At 35.7% G+C, this 22,281-nt stretch overlaps 1 protein-coding gene across 8 annotated transcripts in view; it reads right to left on the bottom strand.

The window, feature by feature from the left end:
• Positions 1-22,281, bottom strand: part of CLASP2 (cytoplasmic linker associated protein 2) — a 192,309-nt gene that overhangs the window by 63,757 nt on the left and 106,271 nt on the right. For 3 of the 8 annotated variants that reach the window (XM_008578559.1, XM_008578558.1, XM_008578560.1), the window contains 8 exons: positions 21,503-21,673; positions 19,194-19,301; positions 14,077-14,139; positions 13,033-13,139; positions 11,040-11,063; positions 9,245-9,489; positions 7,928-7,991; positions 159-161 (listed from right to left, as the gene is read on the bottom strand). In XM_008578559.1, coding sequence (XP_008576781.1) covers positions 159-161; positions 7,928-7,991; positions 9,245-9,489; positions 11,040-11,063; positions 13,033-13,139; positions 14,077-14,139; positions 19,194-19,301; positions 21,503-21,673 — 785 coding nt within the window. The remainder of the gene's footprint in view (positions 1-158; positions 162-7,927; positions 7,992-9,244; positions 9,490-11,039; positions 11,064-13,032; positions 13,140-14,076; positions 14,140-19,193; positions 19,302-21,502; positions 21,674-22,281) is intronic. The other 5 variants (XM_008578557.1, XM_008578562.1, XM_008578561.1 and 2 more) reach the window with 3 other exon arrangements.

Below are 22,281 nucleotides of genomic sequence, written 5' to 3'. Positions count from 1 at the left end.
CAAACAGAATGACAGTTTGCATCACTGCAAATAGCATTTCGTGGATTGCAAAGGGTCCAACACTGCATGAATTCTTCAGGAGAGAAAATAGAGAAAAAGGGTTAATTTCACAGTCATGCAGTAAAGTTAGGTTTCCAACAAATATTGAACCAACTTACTCTCTATTGAGAGTTCCAACACAGGGGACAGCATGCAAAAGGAAAAAAAGAAAAAAAAGAAAAACACACAAATTAGTCGCCATCAATGCAAAGTTCCTGTATGGAAGAAAAACACTTAGAAAATAAAAGTGACAAATGTCAAAGTTTTATGGTAAACTCAAAATAGTTTTTAAAACAAGAGTTAAATGAATAGTATGGGAGAAGACTATATGATTTTCCTGTGTTTCTCTTTATAGGAAACTATAAAAAAGTAAAAACAAAAAGCCTTCTTTTCAAGTATATTTTTGAGGCTCAACTTCTGGAAAGAATGCAAAAATAACAGACACTGATTCTCATTTCTGAACAAACAGTGCTGATATTTGGCTCCACATTCATTACCACAGAATCTAGAATTTGTTTGTTTCTTTTCTTCTCCCCACCTCCCTGTCCTTAAAGCAATACTTTCAGAAGTTAAATTATTTCTGCGAAGGCTTGGAACAATTACTATTGTTTGGAAGTAAAAAGTAACTACTATTTATACCACAATTTTTTATTTTCTCCAGGTAGGATGTATGTTATAGTCTCCTGATTCAAGGACTGCAGATAGCTGAGCTGCCTAGAATACTCATCGGGAGACCAGATGTGACCTTCTAAGTAGGGCACTCAATCAACTGTGCACCATATAGTAGCTACAGATTGAATTCCTAACCTAGGTGTCCAAGACTCAAGAGCATGATTCAAGAGGCAGAATTTAAAAAACCATAAAATGCCAATTCTTTTTTTTTTTTTTTTGTCCTTTTTGTGACTGGCTGCATCACACCAGCCATCCCTATATAGGATCTGAACCCGCGGCGGGAGCGCTGCTGTGCTCCCACCGCCGCACTCTCCCGAGGGCTCCACGGGCTTGGCCCATAAAATGCCAATTCTTTTTTTTTTTTTTTTGTCCTTTTTGTGACTGGCTGCATCACACCAGCCATCCCTATATAGGATCTGAACCCGCGGCGGGAGCGCTGCTGTGCTCCCACCGCCGCACTCTCCCGAGTGCGCCACGGGCTTGGCCCATAAAATGCCAATTCTAAGCATGCACCTCAGTGAAGGTGGCTCTTTTCAGAGTTAAGAGCCAGAATCGCATGAGATAGCTTTTGGTATCTGACACTGCTTACTTTTGAGGGGAAAAAAATGGGTCCAGAACACTCAAAATAAAAATCTTCTCTGAACTCCTTAGTTTTTAAAACTTATTTAAATTTGAATTTAAAAAACTTGTGTGGTACGTTGTGGAGGATACTAACATTAATAAGCATATGTATTTCACAGGGCCTATCTTATAGCTTAGTGGGACCACAGTCCTTAGTTTTTAGAAGGGCCAAAGCCCTTAGCATAAGTTGTAGCTTAGTAGGGCGACAGCCCTTAGTTTTAGCAGAGCCAAAACCCTGTAGTTTAAGGAATAGCCTAACTTTTTAGAATTACACATAGAAATGCTAAGCTTGGGAAAAAACAGAAAACTTTCACAGGACTAAAAAGTCTCTAGTGTGGATAAGAAAACTGTAACACAGCAAAAGTGCTTGCTCTAAGGGCATTCGTCCTTGGTGCAGCTAAACCTAATGATGGGAAAATATGTGAGCTAAAAGCTCCAAGGTTACTCTGCCAATTCGTGGTTGGTTCCTCATCTGGCCTTCAGTTGTTCCTTTAAGCTTCCTAGGGAACTAAGAGTTGCCATGATGATTATCTAATTGTTTCTTTTGTATGTCACATAGCTTAGTTTTATGACCCTTTTAATGGTAATTTCCTTAAACTATTTTTAAGTTGCACCTGCCTTAATGAAAATTGTCATGTAGCAAGTTTGTTTATGTTTTCACTATGACTGATTAACCACCTATGTTATTTTCTGTAACTTTTTGCCTGAACAATAAAAACTGAGAGAAAACCTGATTCAGGTTATTCTTAGGAATCCTTCTCTCTTGAAGGAACTGCTCCTGGGATTAACCCCTTCTGGGCTTCTCACTTCTCTGGAGAAATGAGCTTTGAGTAATCCTTTGTGTCTCTGTCACCCTGGGAGAGGTGACAGTATGTTATAAGGGCTTTACATATATTAACTCATTTAATCGTCACCACAATCTTATGAAGTATTACTATTAACCGTTTTTTATAGACTAAGAAATCAAGGTAAACAATGCTAAAAAGTGTTGGAGGCAGAATTTGAGCCCAAGCAATCCAGCTCCACTATCCATGCTTTTTATTAAGGTGTTATCCTGCCTCTCTTGTAAACTATTGAAAAACTTAAATTATACATTTGCTTTACGGTCTAAATTACTGTTGTACATATATCACTTATTTCCATATTTGTACATGAAGTAAAAAAAGTTCACTTATCAAATTATAGACATCAAATAATTTTAGCTTGCAAACTATATTTATCAATCATATCACTCCTATCCCAGGAAAAATCCAGTTGTCCCACTTCAACTGTATTAAGAAAGCATTCTTTTCCAGCCCTTCCTTTCTAGATCTGCACTGTATACTATAGCATGCCTAATATTTTAGTTGGACACAGACCCTTAGTATAAAAAATACAAGGAAACCATTATGGAGTCTAAAGAAGGTGGTCCTAGCTGGAAGGATATGGGCTACTGCTCATAACTTCATTCTCTAAGTGACCTGTTTTCACTGGGGACAACAGGTGGTCTCAACCATGAGTTTTCAGGATAGTTGACGTTACAGATAAATGATTTGAACTCAGATCTAATCCAGGCTTGAGGAAGATGTGCTGTCTAAACAGAGGTCCAAGGATGCTGGATTGGGGAAGAAAAGAAAATGTCTCTGATAGCATATTTCAAGGACACAAGGAAAAGTACATGACACATTTGGGGAAATGAACATAGTTTAGGCTAGGTTAACAGAATAACAAGCAAAAATGACAGGCTTTGTTTGGACATTTTCTTGAGGACCATGAGCAGTCACTGAAAGGTTTTAAGCTAGTAGAGAAGATTTGCTTTTTAGAAAGGTCATTAAGGGATATGGGGTGGAGGAGAATTTAGGGATGGAAGGTGAGGGCAAGGCACGACAGGCAAAAGACCATTGTGCCCTCAATTAGCAGTGAGAATAGAGAGTTATTCAGAAGGTTAAATCAACAGGATTGAGTAAAATTTCTAGAATAATGTCAAAATCCCTCACTTGAGCAACCAAGTTATAGGGGTTTCATCTAATGAGTTAAGGCAATGCAGGAGGAAGAGTAGTTTTGAGGTTGAAGATAACCAATTGGCATGTGGTTATTAAAGTAAGTGCAGAAGAAAAACATGGGCTGGAAATACACACTTGGAAGCCATTAAGATAAAGTGAGTAACTGAAGCTTCAGAAAAGGTATAGATTGAAAGAGAGCCTAGGGCAAGACTCTATGCAACACCAACACTAGGAAAACAAGAAGAGAGATCTGAAAAGAAGAGTGGAAGAAGTGGCATAAGGAAGACCTCATTAGGCACCACAGAAAATAAAACACACCATTCCTCCTGTCTCACACATTCCTTAACATGACAGAAAATGCACACTGAATAAAGGAGTTTCTTGATGGCTTGATGGCTTCTATTTTCTTGGTAACCTGAGAGGCTAGGACATATGCTGGGGCATGAGATGGTGGGCAAGTAAACAGGGCTGGAGTTTTAAGGAGAGAAAATATTTGACTGTCTCCATGGAGAACGAAGAGAAAACTGAGAGGAGGAGGAGAACCATGCAGCAATGAGCACTTAGATCAAAATCACAGATCAGATATGGAGATCAGCAGGCATATGCAGGACTACGTGATTTCACCCAGCAGGGGCTAGTACACCGCTCCCCCCCTTTTTATTGAATCATAATTGATTATATATATTTTGGGATTCAATGTTGACATATGTTGATCAAATCAATACTACTAGTATGTATATTGTTACAAACTGTACTTATTCTTTATGCCGCTAGTCCAATCTTTCCCTATCCCACTATTCCTCCCCCTTCCCACCACTGATAACCCTAGATTTCTTCTCTCTCTCTGAAAGAGCAATGGTTACTCTGTTGATGTGTTGCCTAGATGATCTGTCCAATGCTGAAAGGCGTGTTCAGGTCCCCCAATATTATCACAGAGCAGATGCTTCTTCTGTCACTCTGGAATGGCTTTGTGGAGAGAGACATCCTATTCTTTTCTCTGGTCTCTGCTGGTGACTCTCCTTGTGTCAATGCACTCCAGTGGCTGGTGGACCATCTGTGTGGTGGTTGTGATGTCTAGCCCTTTCGTGGCAGCTGTGGTTACTGTGGTGGCTGTGGTGGCCCACCCACATGGAGGTGATGTTTTTGGCATTCTCCTTGGTGCCGGCAGTGTGCCTGGTTGTGGGCAGGGGCGGGGATCCGGTTCCCAGCTCCATACCCCAGGCCCCTGGGTGGGGCCCCGAGGCACTAGTGGTGTGCCTGGGCTGAAACTAACTTTTTGTCCTTTGCTTACTTCTAAAACGGGGAATTTCCTCTAGGAACCAGTACTTGAACTGTGTTGTTGAGCTAAATTGCTGCTTTGCTGCTGTTTCCCTAGGAAGACTTTTTGTGCAGCTCAGGGCTTACTTGTTGACCTTACAGCTACTTCCAGGTCTCCAGAGACCAGATGAACCTGGGTTGTGTAGAAACTCTGATTTGGGCCTAAATCTTTTCATCAAACTGCATCCCATGCAATTCTACATTCCTCATCAGTATCCTCTGAGTGGTCCGGCGCTGATTTGGGGGTGGATTGGCTGTCCTTGCTACGTCCCAGTGTTCTCCCAGTGGGTCCATCTCCCCCACTGCGTGCATTCCAAACACTTCCCATGGGACGGGCCATGGGATGGGCCCTGCGCCGGTCCCTTGTGATAACTCACTGACCTCTGAATGGCTCCCCTTTTTCAGCTGTTCTGGCTCCTCGCTCCTGCATGTGTCCACCAGAACACTATTAGTGGTGTTGGTTCTGGGGGCTACCAACGCCCTCTTCTCCCCTGCCACCTCCAAGTAACTCTATCCGAAGGGCACAGCTGTGGCTTCTGCTGGCTCCTGCTCTATGCACTCAGCAGTTCCAGGCTTAAAGCAACTGCGGCCCGAAACACTCTGAGCAGTTTTTTCTTTCTCTCATCATGGCTTCTCCCTGTTCATGAACTCTGTAGGTCTCTCCTTTTCCCCTGAGCTCCAGCGGCCCCAGCTTGGCTGTTGTTACATTTTTATAGTTGTAAATTGGTTGATTTGTGGGAGAGAGTGACACTGGGCACCATCTATTCCACCATCTTCACTGGAAGTCCACTGTTTCCCTTTAATAGTCCTAACCTTCAACCTGCAGCATGAGCTGCATGAGTATAAGTTCCTGAATGTATGTTTCTATTTTAGTGTCAATGACAAAGAGTTCATCATATAGTCATTAAAGTTTGGCCTGCAAGCTAAGAGTGATCTTATAATTTTACGTGGTTTTAAAAAAAACAAAAGACTACTTAGTGATACATGAAAATTATATGAACATTCAAACTTCAATGTTCATAAATGAAGTTTTACTGCAACTCAGTCACATTCATTTGTTTATATTCTGTCTATTATGGATGTCTTTGTGCTATAATGGCAGAGTTGAATAGCTGGGACAGAGATCAATATGGTCTGCAAAGCCTCAATATTTACAGAAAATAATGGCTGACCCCTGATATAGAACAAAATTGCATTTGAAAGGAAAAGAAAGGAAGGCATCAAAAACAATTGCTTGATCCTGAAGAAGGAACTGAGGGGCATATCTGCTGTTTTAATATCAGATGTAACGCAAAAAAATCAAACTCTAACATTTTTAACTCAGCACAGTATGGTGACATGTCTAGTTTACTTTTAATGAATTATATTATTGGCAGAGCCTGTGATGAACAATCACCAAACAAAAGCCAAACGGAAACAAACAAAATTCTTCCATATTTGTCTTCACTGGACTAAAAAAACAAATACCAAAATAAACAGAAAAACCCCAAGTGGGTAAATAAGAATTTTATGTTGCTATAAAATTCTGAAAAGAAAAAACAAAATGTCATCTTTCTGATTCAATTCTAGGGAGAATTGTAGCTGGTTCTCCACATCTACTAAGGAAGGCCAAAAATTTGTGCTCAGTTCAATTCCTTTGCCAACATCAAACTCGGCTTTCCTATTTGATCTTTTAAAAAATGTTTCTCTTTATCACTGGATAGATTCTATCATCCAACTAAATTGCATTATTACCCTAACACAAAGTCAAAAACTATGACTTCAAGAAATAATCCAGCCTTCAACTCATACCTTCCAGTAGTGAAGTTATACCACTTATTGAAGATGTTTAATAACTGTATTTTTCAAAGTTGAGCAGACTTAATTAAAATGTTGCTTAATAAAAAGGCTTACCCAGATAACTGTCTCATCCTTTGGCTTATATTGCCAACTAACAATACCAAGTTAATTTGTTTATAATTTACAGAAATTTTTGCATTAAAGCAGAACCTACAGCTGTGATTAGTGGTAGCAATATCAATATAAAATGGTAGAATTATGGGCCGGCCCAGTGGCGCACTGGAGAGTGCGCCGCCTGTGGCGGTGCTCCCGCCGAGGGTTCGGATCCCATGTGGAGACTGGTTCCCGCTCACTGGTTGAGCGTGGTGCGGGCGCAACACCAAGGGTTGCGATCCCGTTGCCGGTCCCCAGTGCGGGCGCGACACCGAGGGTTGCGATCCCGTTACCGGTCAGTAAAAAAGACAAAAAGGAAAAAAAAAATGGTAGAATTATATATACCTTCAGTTTGAAAGTTACGAACTATACCAAATGCATTTTCATCTTTGTCTTTTAATGAAATCTTTTGTCCTTAGATAAAATAAATACACCTTTGAACAGAGGATAATATTTAAAAAACACTGTAATAAAGTATAACCAATTAATTTAAATAATTAAGTATATATTCCACTAGATTCAAATCTTTAGCTGGATTTTAGTTTATGTATAAAGTGGGATTTTAATATCTAAGTAGTGTTGTAAGTAATGAAAATATCAAAAATAGAAAAAAATGAGGAGAAAATGATGTATACAACAATAAAGAGAAGATGATTAAAAAAAACAGTAAAGTGAAATTCATTAATATTTTTCTTATAATTTCTTCGCCACATCGCTCTCATTTAGGTTAGAAATTCTTCTGTAGACCTTTGGTGTCCTAAAGGAAGATACTTAATAAAGTTTCACCATTATCAAACACATTGCTGGAAACAGAATAAGTGAACATATTTCTATAACATATTTTTATAACAGTACATCAAGGCAAACCAAAATTTCACAGTGTACATACAGATTATGGCTAGAGCCATACTTTTTTGTGCTTTTGTGTTATTAATGGCAAAACTGTTCTTTCAAGATAAGAATATATTTACACTAACATAATAATTGCAGAAGAAAACTGAATAAAATGTTAGGAACTTTTTTCAACTTACCCCAATTATGTCCGTTACAAATAGTAAAATATTCATAGTATTACAAAATACACCCACCCTGATAAATTATACAAGAACTGTATACTTATACCTTTCAGTTTTCAGTCTTAGACAGTCTCTCTTTGGAAAAGCTCAAATGGTTTCCAGAGAGCAATTTCTAAATTATGTATGATATAAAACACTTAATTTTAATTACATATAAAAATATTACTACCGTTTGAGGCAACAATAAAACAAAAATGGCTTACATTTTCTGCTATTATTTTACTTCTTTTTGGGCAATATATAGATGACACTTTATTGCAGTAAATAATCATAAATACTAAAACATACCTTGCCATGAGGATCAGCAAACATTCTTGTGAAAATCTCACATAATCTTTTCAGTTCAACTCGACTGTCAAAATAATACAGTGGCTAGTTAATATCTTGTTGTAGGAAGAAGTTATTTAGAAGTAATCTTATATATAATTAAATTTCTTAATAACAATGAAAATGTTAAAAAACAATCTGCCCTCAAAATTGAGAAATTTTTGGGATTTACTAGTTAGGGCTAAATACAAAGTTATCAAATGTAGCGATTCTGTTGTAACCCACATTATTTGAAAGTTATGAAAAGAAATACAATTGTATTTCATTAATGTAGTATGACAAGGGAAATTTTACACATGGCATTCCCAGCACATGAATCTTATCCTTTTACGTGCTAAGATGTTTTTTTAAATTTTGCCACTTTGAGTCTAAAATCTTTCTAAACTATGCCTACTCTCTTGCCATTTAAAATGATATACTGAATCTAATGTCAACTTAATCTTGATGGGGCTGGAAACAATATTATAATGATTTATTACGGTGATTTATGAAGTATGACATGCACACATAAAAGTATACTAGTTAGTACACAGATAAACATTTACTTTAAATTATACAGTTCTAATACTTTCTAAAATAAATACACAGCAAGTACATCAAACCCCTATTTCACATGTATTAAGTCAGGAATTAGTCCTCTCCATTCTACCATACTCAAACTTATGAAATATCTGAAGCTAGGTTCTTAAAGGGGTTGACTATATAAAAGACTCAAAACTACATAGACAAGGAAATGAAGAATGCAGGGCGGAAAAAAGCAAGCAAAAGCCATTAGGAAAGGAAATAAAACCAAAAACCAAAAAAACAAACTTCTGTTCTTAGAGAAGTTCATTCAACTGCATTTCCTATTACACTAAGATTCACATATTACATGAACACTAGGAATATGTGAGTACCTTCATTTCCAAATAAGCATAAACATTCTTTCCTCTCACTGAAAAACTTATCAGAAATGGATTTGAATAAACCAGTCAGCTTTATTATATGCATTTTATTATTTTAATTTTTAAAATTAATAACTGTTCACTTAACTTCTGTTCGTGAATAAAAAGTTTCCTTTTAAAATGTTTCATTAAATATAGCAAATGAATTATAAATTTTTTAGTAAACTATAGTATAGATGGTCCTAAAGGACTGAGGCTTGGGAAAAACACTTTGATGCAACCTTCTGAATTCAAGTCAAGTCTGTTTCTATACTAGAATCTTTAAAGTGTTACAGAAACAAAGTCAAGCCAAAAAGTGCTAACCTGACAAGATAATTAAAACAACACATCTCACCTTAGCGTTCTCTGATTTTTTAATAAGTTCTGCAGACCCAGGAGGCCTTCCTTCCTTTCTGACCAATTGGAACTAGCGCATCTATTGAGAACTTCGGCCACATCTTCTGTCTGCCTCATATATGTAGGAATACTACCATTTCGAGAACTATAGGAACGTTCTGAACAAGCACTGGACGCATCACTGTTGGCATCATCATCTGAATGCATTCCATAGGATTCATATCTTCTTCGAGCAGGTTTTTTCTGTTGTACATAAAGAATTGCATTAGCAGTAGCTAAAAGAATTTCATTTCTACTGAGAACAAAAGGATTTTTGTTTTAAAATAAGTATGAAGCATGCTGCTCATCATTGTAATAATAAAATGTCAATATTTAGTTTTTCTTCAGAAAACATGTTACAGAAGTTAGTAGAAGGTGAAACATTCTTTAACTATGGAAGTGGTAGAAGCAGAATAAGACTATATGGAAGTTCAGATATGTAAAGTGGGAAGTACTCAGAAATGTGGGTTTTTTCCCTTCTCCTTTCATGGAAAACCAAGAACAACCAGAATGTAAATGAACAGAAACTAGTAGAAATCTGAATTGGTAAGAAGAGAATACTACCTTTTAAAGGAGGAATACAATGGATCAGGAAAATGCATGTTTTCCCCTGTGTAAAGTTCCATTTTTTCCCTTTCTCTCAACCTTCTTTCCTCTACTCTCCTTTTGCCTCTACTACCACTTCTCTTACTACTATTCCTTCCCTTGTACCCAACCCTTCATGTCTCCTAGAAAAGTAAAATACAAAGAATGATGAAAAATTGTTTTGCTTACTATTATTATTTAGGAGGCAAGTTCCGTAAGGGACCTCCGTGCTTTGCTCAATGTATGTAAACCAACTATTTCAAGAAATGTTAGAAAACATATTCAGATTCCTTTGATTTCTTTACATCTAAGACATTATTTTATATATGCGATATTAAAAGTGAAATGAGAGAGAATAAGTGGCTTATTTGAGATTTCCTGGAAGAATTAAAAACAAATCTTTATGTAATCTGTTATTTGAATTTTGACTGGTGAATGGTGAAGATGTTTCTATAAAACATATTAAGCACAATAATTTAAAATAGTTCCAGGTGGCTCTAAGTTTGCCCAAGTCTAAATTCTAAAAGAAATATGATTTGAACTTAGTGATTTCCATCTCTAAATGCCTAATATTGATCTAGAGATATCAATTTATTTATTTATTTATTTTTATTTATTTTTTTCCTTTTTGTCTTTTTTCGTGACCAGCAACGGATCGCAACCCTCAGTGTCGCGCCTGTACCAGACCGGGACTGGCAACGGGATCGCAACCCTCGGTGTTGCGCCCGCACCTCGCTCAGCCAGTGAGCGGCCGGTCTGTATGTGGGATCCGAACCCTCGGCGGGAGCGTCGCTGCACTCCCAAGTGGCGTACTGTAGCAGTGCGCCACCGGGCCGGCCCCTAGAGATATCAATTTAATTTAGAATGGTAACACTGTGATATTTCCTGTGTTGGGCTCTAGGAGCAGTCTTTTTACAGATGTTAGTGTGAATGACCTCACCTCCTTTATATGAAGTAGTCAGGCTGAAAGGACTAGCACCCCCACAAGACACTCTATTCAAGCAGTATCTCCCTCTTGATAATTATATTTACAGAAAAACAGATGTATGTCTAAGGATTTTATTACTTCCATTTTATTTTTTTATAGAAGACCATCATCTGTTAAATTGATGAAGCAAAGAAAAAAAGTGATGGTATCATAAGATGTCAGAAAATAGCAATGTCTATACCTTAGTCCGTATGTCTCCTAAGAGCTGAGAGCAGTAAATTTTTAAAGAGAAAAATTGAAAATAATGAAGAACATTTTGCTAAACAGAACAGTGAAGTAGACATTAACAATGCCTATGATCAGAAACATTACGTTTTTTAACATACAGATACAAAAGAGCTGCTTATAAGTGGGCTATATCTTTAATCTTGTCAATATGCTTTAGTTTAAAGAGTTATCTAAGCTATAAAAATATTTCCATAACCAGTTTTCCCAAAGACACTCAAATATTCTATTTGGATCCTTTTGCCATTTCCAAAGTTAATTTTATTTTTATGATTTTCCTCAGGTCTAAATTAGGCTTAATAGTTGGAAAGTTTTTTCTTAAAAATTGATTACCAGAGTCTCCGTGCTATGCAAATAAAAGTAGACAGAATTGATTATTGAGGTTCAGATTTCAGCATTGGTGGCTAAGTATTCCTCATATAATTCAAATACAACATCTTAGTATTATAAGTAATAGCTCAAGAATAACCTATTCAATTCATAAAATTTATGTAAGTAGAATTTAACTGGTAAATCACCCAGTTAAAAAAAACTAGAAAACGTGACTTGAGAAATAGAATAATGAGTAACAGTACATTTAAAACATCTGATTGATTAATATCATCAGAACAAAATGCGATCAATATACCCCATGCCCAAGAGAACAAAGTCCCTACTTAAAGTAGTATTAATTTATAAAAAATAACCAAATGGCTGAGGTAAAAGGAAAAATCCAACACATGTTGACTGTTAGAGCAGAACTGCATATGTGATGACATTCAATAAATTATAACTATTACCAATGAATATTTTTAAAAACTTGTTTTTCAAATCTATGTGGCAAAAATTATTTATATCAACACTGGTTAATATGTGATCTACAGCTTTAGAGGCATAATGTATTTTTTTATTTCAAAACAAAGATGAGGCCTTTTATAAGTTGTGGATAAGAGACTGAGTAAATAGTTCTCAAATATAGGATTAATACAATTTGAAAGAGGAAATGTCATACTGAATGATTTGGGAAATTAGCCAAAGCCAGTTATATACATTGTTTCAAATGATACTTCCTTCATAATTTTTGGTGAGAATAACAACAGCGATATATAGCTCTACTAACAAACTATCATGGATCTGTAGAACATTTTTTAAACCTCATCATATTCAGGCATAAAGAACCAGGAAGATACCTTAATTATAATTTGCTTTGAGGCTGTACTTTCTCTCAGCTCAGAAAATACAAATAATTAAAAGACTAAACAAGATCCGATCCCAAACTAAAACAATCTCTAAATACTCAAGGTTAAGCTAGCCTTGAAATTACATGCTTGTCGGTGTACATATTTATACTTATCTACCTTCCCTTACCTTCAGTATACTACAGTGTTTGAAAGACATTATCATATTAAAGACATCAATATTTATATTCATGACACTCCTCCATTGGTACTGTTGGCTCTGGCTTAAAATTCTGAGTAATTAAAAGACCAAGAATTAATTACAGTCAGACCTCTGTATCTGTGGGTTCTGCATCCACAGATTCAACTAACTTTGGATCAAAAATATTTGGATTAAAAAAATTGCATATGTACTGCACACGTACAGACTTTTTTTCTTATCATTATTCCCTAAACAGTACAGTATAATAACTATTTACACAGCATTTACACTGTATTAGGTAGTATTAGTAATCTAGGGATGATTTAAAGTATATGGGAGGATGTGCCTATGCACACATTATATACAAATATTATGCCATTTTATATCAGAGACGAGCATCTGAGGATTTTGGAAGTCCTGGAACCAATCCCCCGCCAATACTGAGGGACAATTCTGCTTTTTACATTGTTTCTTCCTAAATTTAATTCACAAGAATTTTCCCATCCCCTTTCCCACATGAGTGGTCTGGCTTCCTCACGTTAGTTACATAATTGGAACATTTATAATGATAAGGAAATGGAGAAGAGTACCAAGGCATCTGCTACCGCCTCCTCCACGTCGGAACCTGTGTTCAGGACTCGCATGGCACTGACAGAAGATGACAATCGGCTTGACTGGCTCATCCCATACCCAAGACCTAATTAATCAAAAGAATGAAAACAGCTTTGAGAGAGTCCTAAATGTAACAGTGTCTGCTTGGGAAATTTTAAGGGAGGAAAAAAACCAATGGGGCAAAGCATTTTAAAAGCAATATTGTATTTTCTGGGCACATTTAATTTTTGGTAAAATGAAAGAGTAAAGGCAACTAAAATTATTGACAATACGTAGAAAATAAACTTAACGAATAGTAACTATTTATTTATTACCACAAAGTAGAAGAAAGCATGGCTGGCAGACTATAGCTTGCAAATCTATAGCCCATTAATTAATCCAGCTCTATCAGTGAAGGCAAATCTCATCCATAGGGGTGAACCACAGAGTAACCCAGAACAAAGATCAATCCTCAACCAATAACGGTTAGAAAAATCAATGAAGCCACACCGGGAATTTACAAGGGAAAAAGTTCTAATTGTTATCTTCTCTCCTTCAAAATAGGTCGATTTCATTCTATAACTAAGACAGATCACTTGATATCTGTTTAGTGCCCAACATTCTGAGGTATATAAAGACAAACCAGAGATGAATTCTCCCCCTCAACTGCTTTCTATACCATCATTTACAATTAAAACACTTCATCCACCATTTTGGTTTTTTTTTTTTTTTTTAACGTATATACAAACATGAAGTACATAATTGAGAACGTAAAACAATTTTACATTTTAAAATGACATAACATGTTATACAAAAGAAAAATGTCCATTTGCCAGTGAGAAAAATATTCAATAAGGTTGCTGAAGGGGAAAATAATTACTTGGGGAAAAAGAAAAAAAACCACAAATGATTTATTTTTCCAAGAAATTAAACTTAAATAAAAACAAACCAATTTTAAAACAAATATTATTCAATGGAAACTGAAAAGGACAAAAATCTGAGATGAATGCACAGATGATAGTGAAAATGTACTCATCCTTCACCTGAGGCCCCATACACATCGGGGGCGTAGAGGGCACCAGTAGATCTGGAATGGTGTCTGGAGGCTGGAATAACAGGACCATTTAAACCTCATCTACTACCATAGAAACAAGGAATAGTGGCAGCACTACTGTCAGGCAAGGAGAGTTAGTTAACACTGGTATTACTCCTAATAGGTAATGATCAGAATATTGCCAAATAGGGCAATTGAACATTAGCACTGCAACATCATCCCTGACACACAAATAGATCTTACACCTAAGTGGACAGACACAGGTCTGCAGGAGACAAAAAAAAAAAAAAAGCAAGTATTCAAATGGAAGGAAATGTTAAAAGTACAAGCATGAAACAAAAAAACAAACACTGCAGTTAAAAAAAAAAAAACCACTATGGTAACTGGTAACTAATAATCTTATCTCCTTTAATCCTGACACTCAATGGAGCAGTTATTACTATCCCATTTTACAGGTGGTGCTGTGTTCTAAATGTTTATCTCCTCCTCTCCCTCAATTCATATGTTGAAATCCCCAAGGTGATGGTATTAGGAGGTGAGTGGGGTCTTTGTGAGGCAATCAGGTCATGAGGGTGAAGCACTCATGATTTGGATTAGTGCCCTTATAAAAGAGACCCCAGAGCTACCTAGCTCCTTCTACCATGTAAGGACACAAGGAGAAGGCACCATCTATGAATCAGGAAATGGTCCCTCACCAGGCATTGAATTTGCCAGCACCTTAATCTTGAATTTCCTAGCCTCCAGGACTATGAGAAATAAATTTCTGTCATTTATAAGTACCCAGTCTATGCTATTTTGTTATAGTAGCCTGAACAAAGTAAGACAGATGGGGAAACTAAAGCATAGAGAGAGGTTGATTAATTTGATCAAAGTCACATATTATAGATTCAATTGTGTCCCCCCCAAAAGTTTAATGTATTGGAGGCTTGGTCCTCACTGTGACAGTGTTAAGAGGGTGTTAAGTCTTATTATGGTAATTGAAATGCAGGGCCTTGAAGAGGTAATTAGATGGCAGGACCATGCTGTGGTAAATGGATCAAAAATGGTGGTTGGGGCATGGTTCTGATGGCTTTAAAAGGAAAGTGCATGAGGAACTTTCTCTCTGCTCGGCCATTTTCTGCCCTGTGAGACCCCTAGGTCACTGTCACCACCAAGACCCTCACCAGATGTGTTCCCCACACTGTGGACTTCCCAGCCTCCAAAACCGTAAGCAATAAATTACATTTTCTTTATAAATCACCCAGTTCCAGGGATTTCTGTTATAAGCAACGAAACCAACTAAGATCACACTACTAGTAAATGATACACCTCAGTATCTGTACGCTTTCAAGGGCTCAGCTCTTAAACAGTATGAGGGTACTTCAAAAAGTTCATGGAAAGATTCATATAATCTTTTTTCCATTTTTCCATGAACTCTTTGAAGTATCCTCACACAAGTACCACCTTCAGATTGTTCCAAACATAATTCACTTCAATTATGTTAATATAAACATTTTCCATAATGGTTTACAAAATTTAAGTTCTGCATTCAATAGATTATTTAAATATCTTTTTTTTTTTGGTGGCTGGCGGTAAGGGGATTCAAACCCTTAACCTTGGTGTTATAACACTATGCTTTAACCAACTGAGCTAACTGGCCAGCCCGTTTATTTAAATATCAAAACACATTTGAATATCAAAAAGAATACTAATAACTTAACCAGAAAACCTAGAAACTTGTGACATGTCTTCCTATACATTGTTCTAGAATCTAAATTTAACATGTTTTGCATTTTAGATCTTAAAATTCTGATTTTCATAATGCCATAAAGTCAATCTTTCTCTTACATACAGAAGTCAACAGGAAAAAGTCATTTTAATACTTAATGAAATTTATGACTTTTATTTTAAAAGTTACTCTGATATATTAATTACAGCAGTTAAGATACTTTTATTACATGAATTACTCCTTTGCTATAGGACAACCTTATCAAATAAGAAAATGATCAAAAAGATTAAGTGAAAGAAGGATTAAACAAACAGAATGCTGCACAAAATATTTAATCAGCCCTGAAAGGTGATTGGTATTATTAGTAAAATATACTAATACACAGTTTTAATTTTACCTAACATAATTTCTAAAATGGTGAGAAAAAGTTGCGCAAATTTGGAAATCCCTAGTGGACACAAATCTTTGAAAACTTTATAGAATCAACAATTACCTGTGGCTGAAGATAACAGGTAAAAGGTAACACCCACATGTTTGTAATAAAGTAAGTCTTTTTTTTGAATCTTGGTTCCAGAAATAAACAGAAACTAAAAATGCAAGTTCCAAAGTTCAGCTTTGCTCAGGTCTGATTTATTTCTGATGCTTTACAGCCTCACACTGGCCCTGTGATACACGTGAATTCATAACAAGCTATGGGATTCATCTACTGAATAGCAATATTCAAAGTCATAGATGACAAAAGTATTCCAACAAGTAAACAAATTTAGTAAGAACTGCAGAATGTGGGCAAATATAGAAGAAAATGGAAATGATGAGGACACTTTAATCTGTGAGAATGCTACTCTTCATCCCTGTGAAACAAACAGAGCCAATCAGCTACCTTTCCTATGCAGTACCCACATGTAAATAAAAAGGCTATGAAAAATCAATTCCTCAAAAACTGTGTGATTAAAAGGTTTAATCAATTTTACCCAAATAGGGTTTCATAAGAATCAGGAAAACTGCTTCCCTTAATAATAAAATTTAAGTAATTTAAATTGTTAAATGGAAGCTTTGAGATGAATCTAGAAAATCAGTGGCTAGAAAACATATCTCTTTAAAAATTGGCATATTATCAGTGTTTAATTTTTTTTTTTTTGTCCTTTTTGAGACCGGCCGCACTGCGCTCAGCCAGTGAGCGCTGTGAGCGTACCTGTCGTCCCTACATAGGATCCGAACCCGGGGCGGGAGCGCTGCTGCGCTCCCAGTGCTGCATTCTCCCAAGTGCGCCACGGGCTTGGCCCTCAGTGTTTAATTTTTAAGTAATTAGTAGTTGATTATAAATTTCCTCTAATCTCTGACTACAATACAGGTTTAGAAGATACAGAAGCATATTTTAGTTTCTTCTTGATACATTTTCCAGTAATTCTGCAGTATTAGCCTTATAGAAATGCAGGTCTGATACCATTAAAAAATCTGAGATCCTTGTCACTAAAGTGCAATGGAAACTGTTTCTAGGGTAAATGATTAGAGCTTCAGTGGGGAGAGGAGGAGCAGTAGTGGCACTAGCAGCAGACGTGGCAGTGATAATGACCATAATGACCATGATAAGTGAGAGCTCACTGTGTACCAAGCACTGCCCTGAGGGATTTTTTTCATGTATTTTCTCACTTATAGGGTCTTCAAAATATCCTAAGAGTACATGCTATCATTATCCTTGTTTTACAGATGAGGAAACCCAGGGATAGGAAGGTTACAGAGCTGGCATACAAACCTAGGCTGTCTGACCCTAGAACATATGTTCTTAAACCACCACACACCCACTCCACTTCTCTCAACTTTTCAAAGTGGCATGCTTATTTGATACAAATGTAAGATTTATTTCCTTTCTTTAAATGTATACACATGAGGACGCAACATGTACATATGTGTGTGGGAGGAGGCTTCGTGCACACACACATATGCAGACATTCTACAGACTATCTCTATTGTATATGAACTAAAAACATCTCCAGCAAGGTATCTGCCACACATAGCCTTATTTACCTTGGCACTCTTTTTACTTTGGCACCCTTCCACAGAGGGAAGTGAAAGAGGGAAATTCTCTGGCATCTGGGGCTGGAACACAAACAAGGGTTGAGGATCTCCCTGTGTGTCCCTAGCTTAAGGGGGTTTTCTAGGTCATTACAGGACAATCCAGTGATATATTTCAGCCAAATGGTCCAGAGAATCAGAATTTAATCACTAAAAACTCTATACTAGCATGTCTGTCTGAGGGATTAAGAATTCTGATAGGAGAACTATGTTTTGCTTAAGTGTCCCCAAATCTGAAGAGCAGCTCTCTAAGTATTACAGTAAACTACAATGTGTCAAAGAAAAAAATCTGAAATGGCTATAGGTCTGTGAATATAGACAAAGTACTAGTGAAAATGCTGAAGGATCAGGCAGAATCCTAAATGTAAAAGATTCTAAAACTAAAGAACTTCAATGTAAAAAATGATGCCACTCTGGTTATTCCAAAACTATTAAAGGTTTTAAAATATCATTTAATATTTTCATAATTGAGATAAATATCGTATTCTAATCAAGGTTACAATACATCAGGTACCAACAGGTTTTACAGCAGTGACATAAAATGAGCCAATATATAGGAAACAACGGTTAAAGTACAAAATATTATAAAAATGTTAATACCTCCGATTGATAATAAGTAATTCATATATTATTTTATAGCACTCTTTCTAGTAATCTAAGTTAAATGATCTAAGTTAAAATGTTAATATTTTTGTTACTTCATGGTCACACTTTAGTCTCAGCCAAAATGATTACCACCATCATCGACCAAATTTAATTTCTGGTAACTTTTGACCACTACAGAAATTTCTAATCTATTCTCAAAGTATTTACCACTATTAAGGCATTCAAAAATATTCATTACAGTCTTGGAATTATTTTTAAAGTTCCTTAATTCAAAAGGCATTCACTCATTCACTCACTTATACTGGGGAGCACAAAAGGACAAAAGTATTTATTTTATCAAATTAAATAGTCCATATTTAACTTGAGTAAATATTTAAATATTATCTTTAAATTTTGTAGATTTACTTGTTAATAAAAATCTTGAATTCAATATTCTGAAGTAAATCTGTGGGACATTTAGTATAATCACGAAGGCAATTTATTCACATAATTTATTTACACAATTTATTTACACATGTTCATTTAAAAGTAAATCAAATGAAAAGAATTTCCCAAACATAAAATTTCCTTCAGACTCTTTCCTCAACATGACAGAAAAGAGATAGATAGGGGCAAAGACATACTTGATAAAGAAAGCTTAATCCCAGGTAGGCTGAGGTTATCAGATGGTGATAATATAAGGAGTAAGCAATGCACCTCACATCTACCCAAATACTCACCAAGGGGCTGGAAAGAGCGAACAGGACTTGTGTCCCTGCTGCTCTCCCGACTAGCTTCCCGGCTGCATCCTTGACTCACACTTGGTCGAGGAATACGACTGCTTCGGGCTGGTTTGAAGCAACAGCATACAGCATGGGAGAAAACAAAAGACAGAGTGTGCATTTTTAAAAATTTTGGTTTTATTTTTCTTTCTTAAAGACTAATAAATAACTTAAGTTTTTCTAAAGTTGAAAAGAAATTACCTGATGAAGCGTTACCAGGAATACAGTTAAATTTCTTATAGTCCTCTAGTGTGTATAACATTAGAAAGGTAAAATAATATTTTACTAAAATAAAAAGGCAGCAAATAAAAAGATTTTAAAACTCAATTTTTCCTTTTGTTGATTGAACTTTAAAGACTCCTGTCATTTTTGGTATCTTAGGTCAAAATCTTATTTTTAATAGAGGGAAATCTATACATATCAAATATTAAAGCACAATGCCCATTTTTAAGTTTTCTGTTCAAGATAAAGAGAAAAAAATGAGCCAGTGCTTTCAACTCCCTTCCCTTTTCTCACTCCTTACAAATAAAAAACACAAATACAAATGCAGAAAGAAAACAAGTAACAGAAAATCTAGGGGCAAGGATTGACTAAAAGTGGAGTAGAGAATTTAAAACAATTTCTTGAACACAAAAAGTGAACCAACCTAGATTAAAACTTCAGAGGCTCCTGGGCACAGGATAAGTGAAAAGTGCTACTAAGGACATTAATTCAAAGTCTGTAGGCCTAATAGAAGTCTGTGTCATCTACTGAATAAAGACATTCTCAGAAAAGTAAGACTTCAAAAAGCTTGATTCCTACACACAATTTCTAAGAAATTTATTTGAGAATGTGAATGAGCAAAGCAATAGAGTAAATCAAGAAAGAAGACAGAGGATCCAGGAAAGAGTGCCTTCAATCCAGGGAAGCACTAAATGTGAATCTCAAGATGACAGCTGAGCAAGAGGTCCAGAGAAGCAACCAATCCAGAGAGTACTGAAAAGAAAGTCTCCAGAAAATAAGGAACTCCATACAATAGTCAGTATTACTGAAGGAACAGCAATATTAGAAGATATGAGACAGGCATATTATTCTTTTATCAACTATTAAAAAAGGAAATATAATTAGAAAATTCTGGAAAAAATTATATAAGAAAGTCACTTTCCAAATACAAAACAAACAAATGTGGCATAATTTTAAGTAACTGATAGGGCTGTAACAAAAGATAATTTGTTTCTTTATAATAGGAACATTTTCCTTCAAGTGGTCTCTAACACTCAACACTCAGTTGACCTTTGGAAAGAAATGTGGTCATAGCATACTATATGTCTTGGCAGAAAACAACATTTATTTACTCATAACACAGTAAATGTTATTTATAGCTTTTCAACTTTTAAAGCCAACTCATGGAACAAGTACATAAGACTTGCTTGTGGATGCAGAAGAGAATGTATGTGTAAATTTTAATAATGTAAAAATGAAACTCTAAGAGAATAGAAGGGAAAGGTGTGGAAATTGAGATACTGATTGAAGTTGGTGAAATAAGAAACGAAAATATGAGCTTATTCTTTAAAGTTACATAAGAAATCTACAAAAGACATTTAAAACAATGAAAAACAAATGATTAAAAGAAGTTGGAATAATTAGGGGATTTCTACTCTACGAATGATAGATCAAGCAGCAGCTATCCTAAGGATAAAGTCATAAAGCAGAAAGGAAGGGAGGATGGGAGGGAAAATACACCGACAGACAGATTTTGGGTCCATGACGGCAGTGTTAATCAATCAACCCCATATCAATAAACTCTGAAGACTGTACAACCTCCAAACTTTTCAGTTAAAAGAGCCAATAAATCTCTTATTGTTTAAGCTGGCTTAAATTGAAATTTTTGTTTCCTGAAATTGAAAATATCCTGTTCAATACATAGAGAAAGTAGAAGTTTATGAGTCTTTGAACAGGGCTAACCTACAATACAAATGTTAAATACAAGCAGCTAACATATATACATATACATTTATACGTACACTCACACATACATGACAAGTATGTTGTAAATTCTGTAATAATCTTGTGCTTTAAAATATTAGCTATATTTTCCATAGCTCCTATGAATTATACTTTCAAGATAAGATATCTAATTCAACTCATTACCTATATTCCAATTCTCTTTGAATTTATAAATTGTTTACTTCTAATTTCTAAGTCCCTAATCATATTCCAAAGTCTTTAATGCTACCAAAGCCTCAAACACAAAAGAAAGGTTGCAAATCTTACAAAGAAAATCTTACCCACTGAAAGCCTAGATGGACTAGCCTCTCTGCTACAGCCCTGGCTCCGTGGTATTTTGCTTCTCTTCTGTGCTGAGGCTGAATTGACCAGCACCCTTTGAACACCAGAGCTCACAGTGGAGAGGGCTGTCGTAGTCAGAACTCTTCCTGGAGACCCAGACCGGCTGCCAGCTGAACAACCAAACACACAAACAAATATTAAGACATGAACTCCAAGTGAAATTGTTGAAAGGATAAAAAATTCAAGAAATACACCTGAGAAAACTGTAATAGTATGGCAGGTTCTAAGTTCAAAGGAAATGGACTGAGGAAGATTTACATATATAATTGTAACCTGGGGTGGGGGGAATATAGATATACAAGCATTCAATGGTAAAACATTGAAAATATATTTTCAATTTTGGGATACTATGTTTAATAAGGACAACACTATTATGATTTTTAGAACATAAACAGTATAAAAGATTTCCAAAGAAGTCATTTATCTTCAATTTTATTTATTTTTGTGGGGTACGGTATGTTGTTTCAATACATGCATATACTGCACAACAATTCATTTAGAGTAGATAGCATAGATAATACATTTCATATGGCTAAATGCTCTAATGTGAAAAGCTATATATTGAAAATGAAAAAAACTCAATAATTCTATTACTGCTATTATTTTTGTTAAGTAAATAATAATGATAATTTGCTTCATCTTAAAACTGTTTGCCTGCTGAGATGCCTCTGAATAGATATGGCAAAGTTATTTCTCTTGTTACCATGTATATTTAAAA

This window comes from Galeopterus variegatus, unplaced genomic scaffold (genome assembly GCF_000696425.1).
Source record: "Galeopterus variegatus unplaced genomic scaffold, G_variegatus-3.0.2 Scaffold1718, whole genome shotgun sequence".
In the NCBI taxonomy this organism is placed as follows: Eukaryota; Metazoa; Chordata; class Mammalia; order Dermoptera; family Cynocephalidae; genus Galeopterus; species Galeopterus variegatus.
The sequence above is the reverse complement of the archived record's forward strand: the minus strand, read 5'-3'. Positions and strand labels throughout refer to the sequence as shown.